The sequence below is a fragment of the Bos mutus genome, chromosome X, assembly GCF_027580195.1.
Source record: "Bos mutus isolate GX-2022 chromosome X, NWIPB_WYAK_1.1, whole genome shotgun sequence".
Lineage (NCBI taxonomy): Eukaryota > Metazoa > Chordata > Mammalia > Artiodactyla > Bovidae > Bos > Bos mutus.
The window spans coordinates 58,094,778-58,113,894 of record NC_091646.1 but is presented as its reverse complement, the minus strand read 5'-3'; the positions used below and the strand labels follow the sequence as shown (position 1 = coordinate 58,113,894).

Genomic DNA, 19,117 nt, shown 5'->3' with positions numbered 1-19,117 from the left:
GATGACTTGTTCCATTAAAAGTAATTATTAGCAAGATGTGTGTATATAATAGAATTGATACTTGAAAAAATTTACTTCAAGTCTCTGGCTATTTGGCAAGAGTAGCCAATAGTCGGAGAAAGGGATGGCACCCCACTCCAGTACTCCTGCCTGGAAAATCCCATGGACGGAGGAGCCTGGTAGGCTGCAGTCCCTGGGGTCACAAAGAGTCGGACATGACTGAGCGACTTCACTTTCACTTTCCAGTTTCATGCATTGGAGAAGGAAGTGGCAACCCACTCCAGTCTGGTGGGCTGCGTCTATGGGGTAACACAGAGTCAGACATGACTGAAGCGACTTAGCAGCAGCAGCAGCAGCCAGCAACTTAAGTTAATATTTCATTAAAAAAGTTTAGTTTTTTACTAAAATTAAAATTTAGTTACTGTAGATTTCAATTTTCTAAAACAGAGACTATGTAGTCAATGAATTTTTAAATGTTCTCATAAGGAAAGACAAATTAAATCATAAGGTGACAGCTGGTAAAACATTTTTTGTGTGTGAATGATTATTATTTTTAACAATTATCACTTTTACAGCCATTACAAAGATATAAATGGTATATCATTTCAAATGCAAAAGGATCATTGTATCTTTCACTAACCTATGTGTCGAGTCTAATAAAGATACCAAATTAAAACAATATTTTTAGTGCAAATACCAGAATCTGCTTTGTTATCAACTATATTTGATTTTCAACTCTTAGCACTTACCTCATCTAAAGACTCAAAGTCCCGTTTGCTGCAAGAATTAATGAAAAACAGACAATCTTAGGAAAATATATACATTGATCATATATAAATGTTAATGTTCTAAATATTTTATCTTATTTTTTGATGTCATAATATATCCAAATGAAATTTATAATCCAAATGAAAAATTTTAAACTAACTAAAATGGCACTTCACAAAAATAAAGATAACTTTCATGGAATTAGCTAATCTATTAAATATAAACAATAACAAACCAATAGAATATGCAGAATTAGTTAGTACCATCCATTAAACAAGTCTATTTGTGACTAGATGTAGAAGTCTTCAGTGTTTGGCAACAAATAACATCTGAGTGAACAATAGCAGTAATAGTCAGTCATTCTCTATTTTCAACTCTTTTTCTCCTTGTATTGCTCCCTTTCAATGTTGATTTCAGCTTTTCCCTACAGTGTCTTTAAGCTATTCATACCATTTTAAGCAAAATCAAAACTTGCAAGACTACCTCTTTCAGTCTATACTACAGTGTGTGTGTGTGTGTGTGTGTGTGTGTGTATGTGTATACGTGTGTATATATATATATATATACACGCATATCAGTGACAAAGCTTAAAGGATATTCAAATGCTTATATAGGGACATAGGCTGGAAGAAGCACAAGCTGGAATCAAGATTGCCGGGAGAAATATGAATAACCTAGATATGCAGATGACACCACCCTTATGGCAGAAGGTGAGGAGGAACTAAAAAGCCTCTTGATGAAACTGAAAGTGGAGAGTGAAAAAGTTGGCTTAAAGCTCAACATTCAGAAAACGAAGATCATGGCATCTGGTCCCATCACTTCATGGGAAATAGATGGGGAAACAGTGGAAACGGTGTCAGACTTTATTTTGGGGGGCTGCAAAATCACTGCAGATGGTGACTGCAGCATGAAATTAAAAGACGCTTACTCCTTGGAAGGAAAGTTACGACCAACCTAGACAGCATATTGAAAAGCAAAGACATTACTTTGCCAACAAAGGTCCGTCTAGGCAAGGCTATGGTTTTTCCAGTGGTCATGTATGGATGTGAAAGTTGGACTGTGAAGAAAGCTGAGTGCCAAAGAATTGATGCTTTTGAACTGTGGTGTTGGAAAAGACTCTTGAGAGTCCTTTGGACTGCAAGGAGATCCAACCAGTCCATTCTGAAGGAGATCAGCCCTGGGATTTCTTTGGAAGGAATGATGCTAAAGCTGAAACTCCAGTACTTTGGCCACCTCATGCGAAGAGTTGACTCATTGGAAAAGACTCTGTTGCTGGGAGGAATTGGGAGCAGGAGGAGAAGGGACGACAGAGGATGAGATGGCTGGATGGCATCACTGACTCGATGGACGTGAGTCTGAGTGAACTCTGGGAGTTGGTGATGGACAGGGAGGCCTGGCGTGCTGCGTTTCATGGGGTCACAAGGAGTCGGACGTGACTGAGCGACTGAACTGAACTGCACTGAGCCTTAAGCAACGTGACCAAAATTTTAGTGAGATAATAGAATTTCCAGTATCAAAATGAGAGTTTGTCTATGAGTATTGGAAGGCTCTTTGTGGAACCATGTGAGGTAGACAAATGCTGCAAGATGATTATAAGTGGTTATACCAGTCTAGCACTGGCTTCTTGGGGAAATGTTGAAAGCTGGGAAAGATATAGTTCTAGCATTGTCAGTGGCAACAGACAAGACCTTATTCTTGCCTACTTGTTCCTTCTGCCCTTAGTGGAAATGTTGGACCCAAAATACATATGGTGAACATACTTCTCAAACAAACAAAAAAACAAGTACACACGTTCTGACAGCAAAACAAAATATTTTAAAGTAAGACAATCTTAGGAAATCATAGATACACAACTGCCATATTGTCAAGTACAATAAAAAAGTAATTTAGAGATATAAGCTAGTAATGTTAGCTCTTTACCTTCTATGTAAGTGTTTATGAGTATTCCTTACAAAGGTAAGTGGATCACTCACTGTGCAAAGCCTCTTGCATGCATTTATAAAAATACATAAGCTAATGTGGAGAATGAGAACTGAAGACTTCATTTCCCAAGGCATGACTGCCTATGTATGTATTGTACATATACAAAACTGTCTGTGTATATGTATGTGGTATTTCCTAGGTGGCCAAAATAGAAATTGTGGGGAGTCCCTAGTGAAAAAAATGAAATATCTTCTAATTTATTGTTGTTGTTGTGTTTTGTTAATCTCTCAGTCATGTCCGACTCTTTGCTACCCCATGGGCTGTAGCCTGTCAAGCTCCTCTGTCCATGGGATTCTCTAGGCAAGAATACTGGAGTGAGTAGCCATTCCCTTCTCCAAGGGGTATTCCCAAGTCAGGAATCAAACCCAGGTCTCCTGTATTATAGACAGATTCTTTACCATCTGAGCTCTCAGGGAAGCCCTTCTACTTTTTTTGTGTGTTACTAAAGCAGCTGCATGTGTATGGAAGATTAAACAAGTTAAAATATGAGTCATAATGCTAACTGGAATTATCACAGACCTTTTATGTTTAAAATTATAATTCCAATGCCAACTTAGTAAACACATCTCTAGTCACTTCTTACTACAAATAAGGAAACAAAACAAAGAAACAAAACAAGGAACAATCAACAGAAAATAATACTGAAATTTACAAATGTAACCAAAATGGTTTCATAAGATAAACTTTCTTTATCCTGACTCTCCAGCTTAACTCATTGCTGAATTGCAATTTAAAAAGAAGAAAAGTGGAGACCAAAGGGGTGGAAGAGAGAAAGAGAGAGAGTGGAAACAAAGAGAACAGAGCTGGGAAGTGGAAAGGTCAATGTGTATTACATTTCCATTCAGTACAAGATAACAGTGGCTAGAATTACAGTGGGCAGAAAATAAAAAAAAGTGGTGCTCATTGTATGGCATCTCATCTCCTAGGATGGAAGGAATCTAATAAGGAAAAAACAAAGAAAGGAGAGGAAGAGGATGAAAGGAGGGGAAGGAATGAACAGAAAGAAAATGACAACCTTCTGACAAGCAAACACTCTTAAGCCCCCAAATTTTATGAGATCGTCTCCACTCTGGAGTGTTTACTAATGTGGAGACACTAACTTTCTATTTTCTTTTTGATATTTTAGATACTCTAGAAATTAAGTTCAGCATTTTGAAATGTTTAATTACACATTTAGGTCACCCATGTATATTTATCAAAACCTTCAATGAGAGGAAGTTATTTCAAAACCCCAGATTATACTTTTAGCTGGAAGATCATTATAAAATATTTAACTTGCTTGCTTAGTTATTTTGTCTACTTCTAATTAGTATGAGACTAATAAATTTGGAATTTATTTATCTCTCATTCTATAAGCCTTTATTGAGTAGCAACTTTGTCAAGGCCATGACCTCTGAATGGGTTTTGGACAATCTAAACACAAATGTTAACTTGTCCTATCCTTCACAAAAACATAACTGATCTAATGCAAAATTTGAGCAGTGTAAAATTGGTCTAAATCCTGCAACCTTTTCAAATTTGATGACTCAAAAAGTTGATAATTTCTTTAAATTGTCTGCAATATATTTAACAATTTAGAGACACATAGCTAGTATAAAAGTGATTTGCCTAAGGTAAAAAGGTTCTCCCATATGTTCTAGTCCGAGTCACTTTTGTAGCCTTAGGTCAGTGATTCTCAAACCTGAGCATGTATTAGAAGCCTCTGGAGGGCTTGTTACTTGGCCTTACGCCAGAGTTTTTGATTCTGTAGGTCAATTTTCAAGTTGTCACATGATGCTCTTGTTGCTTCTAAGCACATGTCTTATATAAATCATTTATGGCTTATAACAAATCTATGAAATGAGTATCATTATTATTATAATCCCTATTTTATAGATGAAGAAACTGAAGTACAGAGAGGTTAAACAAGTTGCCTGATACTACACATCTAGTATGTAATAAAAGCTGGGACATGAACCCAGGATACGAACCCTAGATCTACAATCAGGGTACTTAAGAATGTCTCTATCTGCTGTTGATTTCACAATGTGATACTTTAAAAAAAATATTCACAGGGCATGATTAATACACAGAAGAGGAACACCTAACAGTGTTCCAAACAGTATCTAGGGAAGGCTTTACAGAAATGCCTTTTATACTACTATACTAGTAGTATAAAAGCCTTTTATACTTTTATACTAGCTATGTGTCTCTAAATTGTTAAATATATTGCAGACAATTTAAACCAAACAGTATCTACGGAAGGCTTTGCAGAAAAGCCAAGTCATGGCTTATATGTATAAGAGTACTCAAAAATGTTTGAATCCATCTCAAGCACTTAGTAGCTATGTGATTTTAATAACTTATTCTCTTTGGGAATTCAATTTTAAACTTTCTGTGGTTACTGTGCAAACTAGATAATATTTAAAAAGCACTTAGTACAGTGTCTGGCACGACAATGAACACTCAATAGACTATTCAGAACCAGGGGAAAGCTTTTAAGGTAGTGACCTTATGCAAATGAATGAATGTGTGAAATAATTGTTTGGATAAAGGGAGAGGATATTTATTAGCATAAAACCTTGTTGAACCCAGCTAAAGATGGAAACAAATAATGACCCCAATTTAAATAAATAGCTGTGCTTGTCTCTAACTGTGCTCAACTGCATGGATGTAGCATAAAGAAACCATTCATTCATTCAACAAATATTTATTAAGTGCCACGGTAAACCAGTCATCACACTAAGCACCAAAGAAACAAGGGTAAATAAAACACCCCTCATGGGGTAGTGTCTGAATTCTAGGAGTAGTGGGCAATGAGTATTGAATGGAGGAAAAGAGAAAACAATAGATAAGGCAGAGAACTAGACTATCCAGAGTTGGAATTTTGCTAAGTGGGGGGACAATGCAATAAAGAGGCAAGGCAGTTGAGGGTGAGGGTTAAGAGAACGGTTGCAATCATAAATACAAAAGCAAGAAAAGTTGGGGAGGAGAAAGCTAATAAAACAATATTGTAAGGTAATTAGCCTCCAATTAAAATAAATAAATTTATATTTTAGAAAGTTCTAATAAGTAGAAAGAAATGAGATAGAGAAGAGATTAAAGATTTCTAAGAAGTAGAAGAATCTAAAGTTGGTGAAGTCTGAACTAGAAAAATATTCTACTGACTTTCTTCTATCCTCCAGGCTTTTTGGAATTTATGAAGCTTTCCTAAGTTTTGCCTGACAGATGACCACGTATATGATGTGATTATGTAGTAAAGGCAACTTTTGGAGTATAGTTCATGAAATTCATTTCATGACAATATGCTCTCATCTACACATGAATAGTTGATGAACTGTTCATGTTTATATACCTAAATATGTATTATTGTATAATACCATGTTATAATATCAATTTATAAATAAATATTTGTATATTTATATAAAATTTTAAAATAATATGTAATATTTATAAGAATATATAATCCTAAATGTATATTAAACTCTTGTCTTCATATGTTGAACACACGTCAATGGAAGATAAACAGTAGTGTGTTAGCAATTGGATTGCATCTTATATCATCAGTGTAATATCTTAAAATGTCATAGTATGCCATGCATTATTTGAGCTCCCTGCCCAAGTGATAGCATTTGACATAAAAGTACATTAGAAAAGAAGGTCCACTTAATTCTCTTTTGACCCTAAAAGAGTTGGTATGATCTCTTCGATGATTTTCATAAAGTCCATTAACTCTTAAAATGAGATATTTTAATTAGATCCCATTTGTTTATTTTTGCTTTTATTTCCAATATTCTGGGAGGTGAGTCATAGAAGATCCTGCTGTGATTTATGTCGGAGAGTGTTTTGCCTATGTTCTCCTCTAATTAAAATTAAAAGCTTCTGCACAACAAAATAAACTATAAGCAAAGTGAAAAGACAGCTTTCAGAATGGGCTGAAAATAATAGTAAATGAAGCAACTGACAAATGACTAATCTCAAAAATATACAAGCAACTCCTGCAGCTCAATTCCAGAAAAATAAATGACCCAATCAAAAAATGGGCCAAAGAACTAAATGGACATTTCTCCAAAGAAGACATACAGATGGCTAACAAACACATGAAAAGATGCTCAACATCACTCATTATCAGAGAAATGCAAATCAAAACCACAATGAGGTACCATTTCACGTGAGTCAAAATGGCTGCTATCCAAAAGTCTGCAAGCTATAAATGCTGGAGAGGATGTGGAGAAAATGGAACCCTCTTATACTGTTGGTAGGAATGCAAACTAGTACAGCCACTGTGGAGAACAGTGTGGAGATTCCTTAAAAAACTGGAAATAGAACTGCCATACGACCCAGCAATCCCACTACTGGGCATACACACCAAGGAAACCAGAATTGAAAGAGACACATGTACCCCAATGTTCATTGCAGCACTGTTTATAATAGCCAGGACATGGAAGCAACCTAGATGTCCATCAGCAGATTAATAGATAAGAAAGCTGTGGTACATATTACTCAGCCATTAAAAAAAATACGTTTGAATCAGTTCTAATGAGGTGGATGAAACTGGAGCCGATTATACAGAGTGAAGTAAGCCAGAAAGAAAAACAGCAATGCAGTATACTAACGCATATATATGGAATATAGAAAGATGGTAATGATAACCTTGTATGCGAGACAGCAAAAGAGACACAGATGTATAGAACAGTCTTTTGGACTCTGTGGGAGAGAGCGAGGGTGGGATGATTTGGGAGAATGGCATTGAAACATGTATAATATCATATATGAAACGAGTCCCCAGTCCAGGTTCGATGCACGATACTGGATGCTTGGGGCTGGTACACTGGGATGACCCAGAGGGATGGTATGGGGAGGGAGGGGGGTTCACGATGGGGAATATGTGGCAGATTCATGTTGATATATGGCAAAACCAATACAATATTGTAAAGTAATTAACCTCCAATTAAAATAAATAAATTTATATTAAAAAAAAAACTTTTCCCCACAAATAAAATAAAATAAAAAGCATATTAAGAATAAAAATAAATAAATAAAATGCAGTATTTCCTGATATCTGCTCATATAAAGAAAGCTGAGTGCCAAAGAATTGATGCTTTTGAACTGCGATGGTGGAGAAGCCTCTTGAGAGTCCTTTGGACTGCAAGGAGATCAACCAGTCAATCTTAAAGGACATCAGTCCTGAATGTTCATTGGAAGGACTGATGCTGAAGGTGAAACTCCAATACTTTAGCCACATGATGTAAAGAACTGACTCACTTGAAAAGGCCCTGATGCTGGGAAAGACTGAAAGCAGGAGGAGAAGGGGACGACAGAGGATGAGATGGTTAGATGGCATCACCAACTTGATGGGCATGAGTATGAGCAAGCTCTGGGAGTTGGTGATGGACAGGGAAGCCTGGCATGCTGCAGTTCATGGGGTCACAAAGAGTTGGACACGACTGAATGACTGAACTGCTCATATAATTATCTTGTTACACCATTAAATGTACTCAAGTTTTTCTGTGAACCTAAAGTTGCTTTAAAAAATAAAATCTATTAAAAAAATACCAGGGTACTGTAAAGTTTTTGAAAGCTACAACATAAAGGTAAATGATATCTTTATAGTACCTTCCTCCAATTCTCTGCAAATGTTCTAATAAACAGTGATATAGATCCATATTTTTGCGGCTTAGATCAGCGAGCAATTCTCCAAAATATTTGGGGTCCAATTTTTCAGGGCTGTCATCCTGAATTATCACCTAAAGAAAACATCAGTTACTATTATAAACAATATTAAGTGTTTCTAAGTTCACAGATATTTTGATGTGAAATGAAAAAAGTGAAATAGCCTATTAATACAAGTAACATCACAAAGTCATCACATAAATGAAGCCACTAAAATTTCTTTGCAGCTGTCATATGCATTTTTCAATATGGGAGGAATTCAAAGAAAAAACAATGTTGTAATGGCATTTTCAGATTTTCAGTCAAGTCTAAGTGATCTAATGAATTCAATATGAATAATTTACATGAAAATTCTTGAATATAGATGCTTAAATAAAAAGTAAAACAAGTAAATCAAAATCCCTGAATGGCTCATTATTATCACATGGCTTATTCATCTGTCCCCTGTTGGAAAAGAAAATGTGATTTATTTGAATTATACTGACTATAGATGAATTAATCTCATTTGGATTTGAATATGTCAATTAAAATCTATTTGATTACTAGCACAGCTAAAAGAGTAAATAAACTTTCTCAATTCAATGTGTTTTCATTATTTCTTATTGGATTCACTGCATTTATTATTTGAGCTGAATATCTAGTCAACCTGACATGGGAAAAACTAGCTCACAGCTAAATGTAGAAAATTCACAGACCTCAGAGAGATTTGAAATCCTAAACACAAATTATTATCAATAGGGTCATAGATAAGATTGTTTGGTTTTCTCAGCAACCTCTCCTACCCAAAGAAATAAACTTAAGAGTAAAGAATGAATCATACTTTCTGGTATATTCCACAGTATCCAGCACATTGCTGATTGAACACCCTATAGTTGTTCAGTAAATATCCTTGAAATGAAATAAGTCATCTACTTGGTTACGAGAGACCCAAATGCCAAATGATTCTCAAAATAATTTTTACAGGTTTCTATCTTAAAGTAGCTAGCTAAGAATGGCTAAAAAGGCCTAAAAGAGTATAAGCAGCACTTCCTCAAGAACATAATGGTGATCCCTTACAACCTGTTCCTAAATTCAGATGTCTAATCGCAGTAATGAAATTGAACTTGTAGTAAGAGTTGGAGACAGACTTTTGAGGTCTACCTAGATTTCCAAATTTTGGCAGTGAGCTCTCCTGTGACAGACCCCTCTAAGGAAGTAAGGATCAAAGTTAGCCAAGTTTTTATTCTGAATAATTGTTAACTTTTGATTTCATGTTTTATTCATGCATTTCTCTCCTATGGACCTTATATATTCATCAAACTGGGAGTAGCCTAAAAACACAATTTCAAATATGATTTTAAAGATTTTAAAGTTAACTGGATAAAAGGAAAATTTAGCTGTCGTGTCAATGTCATTCCACTGACCCTCAGGTTATTTCATTGCTATAGCTAGCTAGTGAGATAACACCTTCCTGCCTTACCTTTCTGTGCCCCTCCCAAACCTGTTAACATTCCCAAGTAGAAAAGGGCATTTCTTTAGCCAAGAATATTCAAGTACTGAGCTCCTTGTTAAAATCTGCAAATTAATGTGATACACCTAGTATTTTGCCTATTTTTCTCTCTTAGCAGATTATAATGACCTAACAATGCTGCAAAAGCCTTGGAGCTTTTTTTTCCTTTCCATTTTAACTGATTTTATATTTCAAATTATCTTAAAGTATTTATTTCCTTTTTATTTTTACCCAAATATTCTCTTATCATTGCCTTGTATACTAGTAAACATGTTGGGTATAGAATTCTTTGCCCACATTAGTAATTAGTACCATTACTAAAATTTTTGCTCATATGATTTCAGTATGACACCCAAATAAAGAATCTCAGAGTCCAGGACACAGAATTACTACACAGAATTACCTCTCCAGAAGACCTTTGTGTTTGTGTTTTCAACAACTTGGGAATTACACTGTCCCTAACTGCATTGTTTTGGAGGTTAGTTGGGCTAGGTATTGAAACTGTCAAGAGTTTGATTTTCTTATTGTGAAACTGTGAAAAATATGACTCAAGTTCAGGTAACAAATTTTAATCAGCTTGAGAAAAAGTGAGAGCATTAAAATTGTAGAATGGTTCTTTTGACAAAACAGCTGTCAGGGTAGAAAAGCAAGAATCAAAATTTTACTCCTTTGTGTGTATATTCCTCCTTAGTTTTATACAGTACACAAATCATGATAACTTTTAAGTAATACAGTAAAAACCAAAACCCAGTTGGGTTCAAAAGTATGGAGGAGAAGATAGACAGAAGGCATATTCTCATTTGCTATTAAGCTTTTGATGGAACTATGCTCAATAAAATGAAATTGCCCAACCAAAAATTATGATGTACCAGGTAGCAATATTTTCATTACTAAATCACAGGTTGGTAGATGTTAGTTTTATTGGAACTGCTTGTTTTGCCATTTCCTTTAAAGTTGGCTCATAACCATGTTTTTGTTGACTTGAAAAAGCCAAGACGGAGAGCCTCCCAATGAAACAGGAATGTTTCCAGTCAGAATAATGGTAGCTCTAATGGATGCATGTTTTTTCTCTGGGACAATACTGAGTTGATAAGATACTTGAGATAAAAGTATCTCACACCAACTCTTCTGCCTGAAGAATGAGAGCTATCTTGAATGTCGATCTGAGATAATAGCTTTAGATTTTCATATATTAAACAAGGAGGAATACAAACTGTGCTGAAGAATAGTTATTCCCAGATACACAAAATGTGATATTTCACAAAAAATACAAAAATTATTAAAGATTCTTTAGCATGCATCCATCAAATACCTTTAATCAGATCACAATTTGGCCATAATAATGAACAAGCCATCCAACTCCTTGTCTCTGATTGCTAGAAAAGCCTCTGATTAGAATTACTGCCGGCAAACCCAAGGCAAGGCAATAATGTTTAAGTGTGAAACCAGTGACAAATTAGTAGTCATTTTTCAGAAAACTGTAGAAAGGAAGTAGCTTGTAAAGGAAAACCATGGGCTTCATCTCACTACTGCCTTGGAAATTCTTGTCCTATTTCCAATCTGGGGTTTTATCTTTTATTTGTTGTCTATGAGATTCCAGGAGTGGAATTATTTTTCTAGCATTTACATTATATAAACTTTGATATTCAAAGATGATTCTTTTGACCAACCATATTTACAATATTAAGTGGTAGTAATCATAGAGTCCTACAGATAGTAGACACACAATAGTTGCATATTTCACCTGAATTATCTATATTTTCTTTCCTGGCCCCCTTCAAGCTTAGTGGCACACATTTTTGAGAATGCTGTTCAGGACTAGAGAGTATTTGTGATCAACGCACAAATAACACTGTAGTAGTAATATAGTAGCAGAGGGTATTCGCTTAATTAAATTTATCCCCACTAAGTACCTGGCTTAAATGTATGCATTTTTCACCTACTAAGAATGGTTCAGTTCAGTTCAGTCCAGTCCCTCAGTTGTGTCCGACTCTTTGCAACCCCATGGATCGCATGGACCCCATGGACAGGTATGCCAGGCCTCCCTGTCCATCACCAACTCCCGGAGTTTACTCAGACTCATGTCCATTGAGTCGGTGATGCATCCAACCATCTCAACTTCTGTCGTCCTCTTCTCCTCCTGCCTTCAATCTTTCCCAGCATCAGGGTCTTTTCAAAGGAGTCAGTATTTTGCATCAGGTGGCCAAAGTATTGGAGTTTCAGCTTCAGCATCAGTCCTTTCAACGACTATTCATGACTGGTTTCCTTTAGGATGGACTGGTTGGATCTCCTTGCAGTCCAAGGGACTCTCAAGAGTCTTCTCCAACACCACAGTTCAAAAGCATCAATTCTTTGGTGCTCAGCTTTCTTCACAGTCCAACTCTCACATCCACACATGACTAAAGGAAAAACCATAGCCATGACTAGATGGACCTTTGTTGACAAAGTAATGTCTCTGCTTTTTAATATACTGTCTAGGTTGGTCATAACTTTCCTTCCAAGGAGTAAGCGTCTTTTAATTTCATGGCTGCAATCACCATCTGCAGTGATTTTGGAGCCCCCCAAAATAAAGTCTGTCACTGTTTCCACTGTTTCCCCATCTATTTGCCATGAAGTGATACGACCAGATGCCATGGTCTTAAGTTTTCTTAATGTTGAGTTTTAAGCCAACTTTTTCACTCTCCTCTTTCACTTTCAACAAGAGGCACTGGTCCAGCGCCTACCATCTTGCTGGGGCTTCTCTGCCCTTGGACATGGGGTATCTTCTCACAGTCACTCCCACACTAAGCAGAGGGCAGAACTATACCAGAAGTGGCCCCCATAGAGGGCATCCTCAGGCAGGGAAGGAATGGATATCTTTCCAACCTTGAAGTAGTGTGATGAGAAAAAGTAGACACCTCTCTCTACTAATGGCCCAGACGGGTCAAACTTCAGAGGCAGCATCCTGCACTTTGTTTTTAAGTGCAGGGAAGACAGGAAGAGTTGGTGTTCTGAGCAGAATCCCCGTGATTTGCCATAGAAAATGGTACAGACCAGACAGCACAAGTGCCAGACTTTGCATGCCATGTAGGGCCACCTAAGACAGGTCATAGTGGAGAGTTCTGACAAAACGTGGTCCACTGGAGAAGGGAATGGCAAACCACTTCAGTATTCTTGCCTTGAGAACCCCATGAACAGTATGAAAAGGCAAAAAGATAAGACGCTGAAAGATGAACTCCCCAGGTCAGTAGATGCCCAATATGCTACTGGAGATCAGTGGAGAAATAACTCCAGAAAGAATGAAGAGATGGAACCAAAGCAAAAATGACACCCAGCTGTGGATGTGACTGATGATGGAAGTAAAGTCCAATGCTGTAAAGAGCAATATTGCATAACAACCTGGAATGTTAGGTTCATGAATCAAGGCAAATTGGAAGTGGTCAAACAGGAGATGGCAAGAGTGAACATTGACATTCTAGGAATCAGTGAACTAAAATGGACTGGAATGAATGAATTTAACTCAGATGACCATTATATCTACTACTGTGGGCAAGAATCCTTTAGAAGAAATGGAGTAGCCATCATAGTCAACAAAAGAGTCTGAAATGCAGTACTTGGATGCAATCTCAAAAACAATAGAATGATCTCTGTTCATTTCCAAGGCAAACCATTCAATATCACAGTAATCCAAGTCTACGCTCCCACCAATAATGCCGAAGAAGTTTAAGTTGAACGGTCCTATGAATACCTACAAGACCTAGAACTAACACCCCAAAATATGTCAATTGGAATGCAAAAGTAGGAAATCAAGAAATACCTGGAGTAACAGGCAAATTTGGCCTTGGAGTACAGAATGAAGCAGGGAAAAGGCTAATAGAATTTTGCCAATTTTTACTAGTCATAGCAAACATCCTCTTCCAACAACACAAGAGAAGACTTTACACATGGACCAGATGGTCAATACTGAAATCAGATTGATTATATTCTTTGCAGCCAAAGATGGAGAAGCTCTATACAGTCAGCAAAAACAAGACCACGAGCTGACTGTGGCACAGACCATGAACTCTTTATTGCCCAATTCAGACTTAAATTAAAGAAAGTAGGGAAAACCACTAGACCATTCATGTATTTAAAATGGTTGCTTAGCAGATTCAAAAGCCCTTAAAATGCCATATTATATAAAAGGAATTATACATGATTGCCTAACCCTCTGAAAGGTCATTGACATGCTAACAAGGTCTTCTGTGCTTAGACCCTCTTGTGTAGTAACTTTTTGCTATGTGACAACAGAAAACATCACTATTAAGAAAAACTTACAATGTATATATTACTATCCTGCAAACCTTATAATGATATGGTGACACTTGTAGATAAATAAGATTACCACTTCATTAATTTTGCTTTGATTTGAGACATTTAATAGTTTTCAGACTGAAACTGTGAAGTGAAATTCATTTTATGTACCATGCCATATGGCTGACAAGGCAAAAAAGAAAACAGTAATTGTTCTCTTCCTATTTTGTAGCACAAGAAGAAATCCTAGCAGGAAAAAAAGTGTCAGGATTTTAGGTCCTGAAAATCCTTAGTGCTATTTTAATGTCCACAGATATTTTAGTAAAGAAATGTTGCATTTATAGTACCTGGTACATAGAAGATTTTCAATAAATGTTGTCACTGAATTGAATGTACTATACAACAATCACAACTCTAAAATGAAGTCTTGACTCATAACAACAATCCTGTACTTGAAATAAAGATTTAATTTTCTATGAGTAACCCTAGGCAGCAAAGTGTTGCAATGAAAAAAGAATGGAAATTTGAGCCCAAAGTGGAGCTCCCATTTCCTAGTTGTAGGCTAAGTGTATGTATTGCTTAATGTCTCTGAACCTCAGTATTCTGAACTGTAAAATGTAGATAATTTACTACCTATTTTGTAAAGTTGCTGGAGGTATTGCTTTAGCGGGGATGAGTAAATTATTAAACTCTCATGTAAAAATCATCATAAAGATAATGTCTTTATTTAACCTAATACATATGGACAATTGGCTATTTGAATAATGATTATAAAAAAGGAGCAGGAGATGGTTATAAATTATTTGCATACTCTCAGCTACCAGAGAGTAGAGACTCAGTTTTAATATCTTTATTTAATTCCAGCTCCTACCATAGCAACTGAGCATAGTAGAGGCTCAGTAAACATTTGTTGCATGAGGAAGTTGTCATAAAATATGCCATTGGGGCTAAATATTAATTATAATAGATGGAAAAACACTAGTTGAAAGAGGTGCTTTAACAAAGCAACTAAAATTAACTTTATTGAAAGCCACTCAATGTTGTCCTTGCCCCTCTTTTGGTGTATATGTATAGGTTGGGTATTTTTTTCTTTTTTAATGAAATAAGATGATTCTTCCACTCCTAACCAATTAAAGTAGGTGGTCTGGATTGTCATTTTATAATGAATACCAGTGATTGAATTTGTAACAGCTTAATTATTTTGAATGGAAAATAAAATACATTTTCCTATGATACAAGTAACTACTGAAAATTTATTTAGCTATTTCTTGTGAACAATGAGAATTTTGTCACTAATCATGTTTTTCTTTTTTTCCCTCCCTGTGGTTTCCAGAAATCTCAGAGCCAAGTTTTTAGCCCACTTTTACTAATGGCATGGAACTCTGTGCCTGCATTTCTGTGTGCTCTTTTCTTTCTGGAGTTATTGTTCCTTTATACTGTTCCTGATATTTCTTTTTCTGATCTATTACAGCTTATTTGTTCTTTTAAGCCACTCTAAATACTTCTTGTATTGGAAGATACATATCCCAAAGAAATTAATTTTAAATGAATATGTATTTTTAATACATAACTTCTTGAAACCATCTTTTTTGCTACTTGTTCTCTTCTCCACCTCTCTTTCATTTCTTTATTCTGCCATTCCTTAGTATGTAATTTATTCAAGGAATGGAACCACTTCTTTATTATGTAAGCAGAGTCAGCGGAAAAACTCACTACACACATGACGTAGCTCTTTCAGTGTAATTTATCTTACATCTAACTTTTTCCTTAACCCAAAGGCTAAAAGCTATACACACAAGACACAGGAAGTACTTAAAAGGTCTCAGTGGCATGATGCTTTCATTCATTCAGCCCACATTTATTGAGAACTTACTAAGTACTGTTTTAAGGTACACTTTTAAGTGCTACTGAAAAAAAGACATAAGACACTGTCTCCTCTCTCAAGGTCCTTATGGTCTTTTAGAAGAGCTAAGATATATGTCTAAATAACTTTGATATATATAATAGATTGACCAGTTGATAAGAGCTATAAAGCAGATCAAATGGTAAAAGAGTTATACAAAGGAAACACAACTTCAGCTATGTAAGAGTGATTTTATATAAGAAGAATCTTGATAACTGATTAGATGTGAGGTGGCAAAGGAGAGGGAAAGTAAATTTTAAGTCTTGTAATTAGAGCACTGAAAATATCATTAATAGAGGGAATAAAATGAAAAGCTATATGTGGTTAATTGGAGATGACTGTGGGACAATCAAGTAGAGAGATCAATTAGTAAAAAATAATGGATTAGAGTGACTTCCCTGGTAGTCCAATGGTTAAGAATCTGCCTTGCAATGCAGGGGACACCAGTTTGATCCCTAATCAGAGAAGATCCCACATGCTTCAGGGCAACTAAGCCTGCAAGCCACAACTACTGAGTCCATGTGCCACAACTACTGAAGTTCACATGCTCTAGAGCCCGTGCTCCCCAACAGTAGAAACCACTACAATGAGAAATCTGCACACCACAACTAGAGTAACCCTCTCTTGCCACCACTAGAGAAAGCCCAAGCACAGCAATGAAGATCCAGCACAGCCAAAAACAAATAAATAAATGAATTATGGATTAGAGCTTAGCAGGGAAATGTTGAGAGTTGTCCATGTAAAGGTGATCATGTAAAAGTCATAGAAGTCAAGATTTTATACCATATAGTCAAGGGAGAAGAGATAGAGAAAGGAAAAGAAGGCCAAGGATGGGTTTCTGGGGAAGATCTGATGAAAGAAGAATGAAGTCTGAGAATTAGAAGCAGCAGTATAGTATAATGGAAAGAAAGAATATCAGGAATACAATGGATCAACAGAATCACTTATCATCAAACTGGAGTAAGATGAAAATGAAACCAAAAAAGAAAGTGAAATTTGCAACTTAGAGGTCAATAAAAGCAGTTTCAGGAGAAAGTTGAAACTAAAATCTGGTTTGCAAAGCATTCAGGAATGTGTGAGTAGTGAGGAAATGGCAGGCAGTGATTATGCCTTCCTGCTTCAGAGTTTTTGCAGATGAAGGGAACAAAGAGTGAGATCATAAATCAATAGATTGGTAGGGTTGCTAAGGGAGTCACCTTGAAGATGAAGTTAGATTCTTAATTCTTTATTTTTAGATTCTTAATTCTTAAAGATCCAAAGAATCAAAAGTTTGCTCCAAGTACAGAGAAATTTTTCAATGAAGTAGAGTACTCTTGCCTGGAAAATTCCATGGACGGAGGAGCCTGGTAGGCTGCAGTCCACGGGGTCGTGAAGAGTCGGACATGACTGAGCGACTTCACTTTCATTTTTCACTTTCATGCATTGGAGAAGGAAATGGCAACCCACTCCAGTATTCTTGCCTGGAGAATCCTAGGGATGGCGGAGCCTGGTGGGCTGCCTTCTATGGGGTTGCACAAAGTTGGACGCGACTGAAGCGACTTAGCAGCAGCAGCAGCAGAGTGTTGAAGGAGTTCACATAGTAAACTCAAATTGTGGTACCTGGACCAAGTAAACTTTGGATAACCATTGAACTTGGAAATGCAAATTGTCAAGTCTCACCAATCTTTATTTAAACAGGCCTGCCAACTGATTCTGGTGCACAATAAAATCTTACTTCCACTGCCCATTCTCAGTAGAAGGCAAGGCCACCTGCAGAGAATAAGAGAATAGCAGTGGGACCTGGAGTACAAAGAGGGTGGGAAAAGTAAGGATTAGATACTGAGGACCGTGGTGGCAAAATAATTAGAATTAACTAAAAGGAGTTCCTAGCAACAGAAGGAGTCCAGCAAGATAGAGACAATATATATGAGATAAAATTAGCCTAGTTTGTGAACTTTAACACATGAAGCAGTCAAAATCTAGGGGCAAAGAAAGTGGATGGCAGTTTATCCAAAGTAAGGGATCAGTGAAGGTGAGGATTAATCAGAGAAGGCAACAACAATTTTAAGGTTTTCTAGCAAGAGCATTGTTGAATCAGCTGACAAGGGACACCAGCCTGGTTTGGAACTGAGAGTGAGAAAGCTTGCTAAGGGCAAAGTTCAATGGAAATTGGGGAGTAGGAGATGCAAGAAAGTGATGAGACATTCAGAATTCCAGATTAAACAGTTTCAAGTGATGAGGAGGTTTCAAGGAGTGGCCAAAGTCTATGAGAGTTGAAGATGTAGTAGAAATGAAGAAATTAACAGTGATGAAAAACCATGAGGGTAGAGCATAGGAAAGATCATATGGTGATCTTTCATGGTGGTGAAGTTCTCACAGATGATTCCAGGGCAGGGGTTAGGCAAAAGTGGGAAGAAGCCTATAATCCTGCCAGTGAAACTGTTGAAGGATGGAAAAAGTGACTAGAAGATCAGTAGTAATGATAATATGAGCAATGAGGAGCGGTGTATATGGGTTGCAGGGTTTTAAAGAGAAGAAACGGTCGATCACTTAGTTGTATAAAATTGTACTGAGAAAAGAATCCAATAGATACATAGAAAACCAAACAAATGAAAAAACTTAGGGAATTATTAACACCAACAAATAATAGTTGTACTAATAAAAATAGCAAAATAGTACACAAATTTGTTCAGCAGTGAATACTTTTTTCATAAGCAATAATAGAATAATATAAACATTGAATAATGATTTAGTCCCCCAAATGGCGATTTAACTATATTGAGATGATGAAAGGGATAGAAACAGGTAAATGGAGGGTTTATAGAACTAAATCCTTATGTATCAGAATTTCCAACAGATAATGTACAATATTTATGAATTAAAAAATAGCAGCATAGGTATATTCATACTACTTAGCTATATGAAGGTAAACACCAGAAGAAAAAAAGTTAAGGGTTGAAAATGGTTCTCTGGGGTCAGGCAGGCATGGAAAGAGTTGGGACAGGAAACTGCTGTTTGTTTTATGCCATTTAATACTATTTGAACTTTCAAGCTATCTATATGCATTGCTT

General features: G+C 36.3%; 1 protein-coding gene across 2 annotated transcripts in view; it reads right to left on the bottom strand.

Annotated features, from left to right (window-relative positions):
• The window catches only part of POF1B (POF1B actin binding protein), a 100,516-nt gene that overhangs the window by 24,909 nt on the left and 56,490 nt on the right, over positions 1-19,117 (bottom strand). For both annotated transcript variants that reach the window (XM_070365704.1, XM_005904963.3), the window contains 2 exons: positions 8,347-8,477; positions 750-777 (listed from right to left, as the gene is read on the bottom strand). In XM_070365704.1, coding sequence (XP_070221805.1) covers positions 750-777; positions 8,347-8,477 — 159 coding nt within the window. The remainder of the gene's footprint in view (positions 1-749; positions 778-8,346; positions 8,478-19,117) is intronic.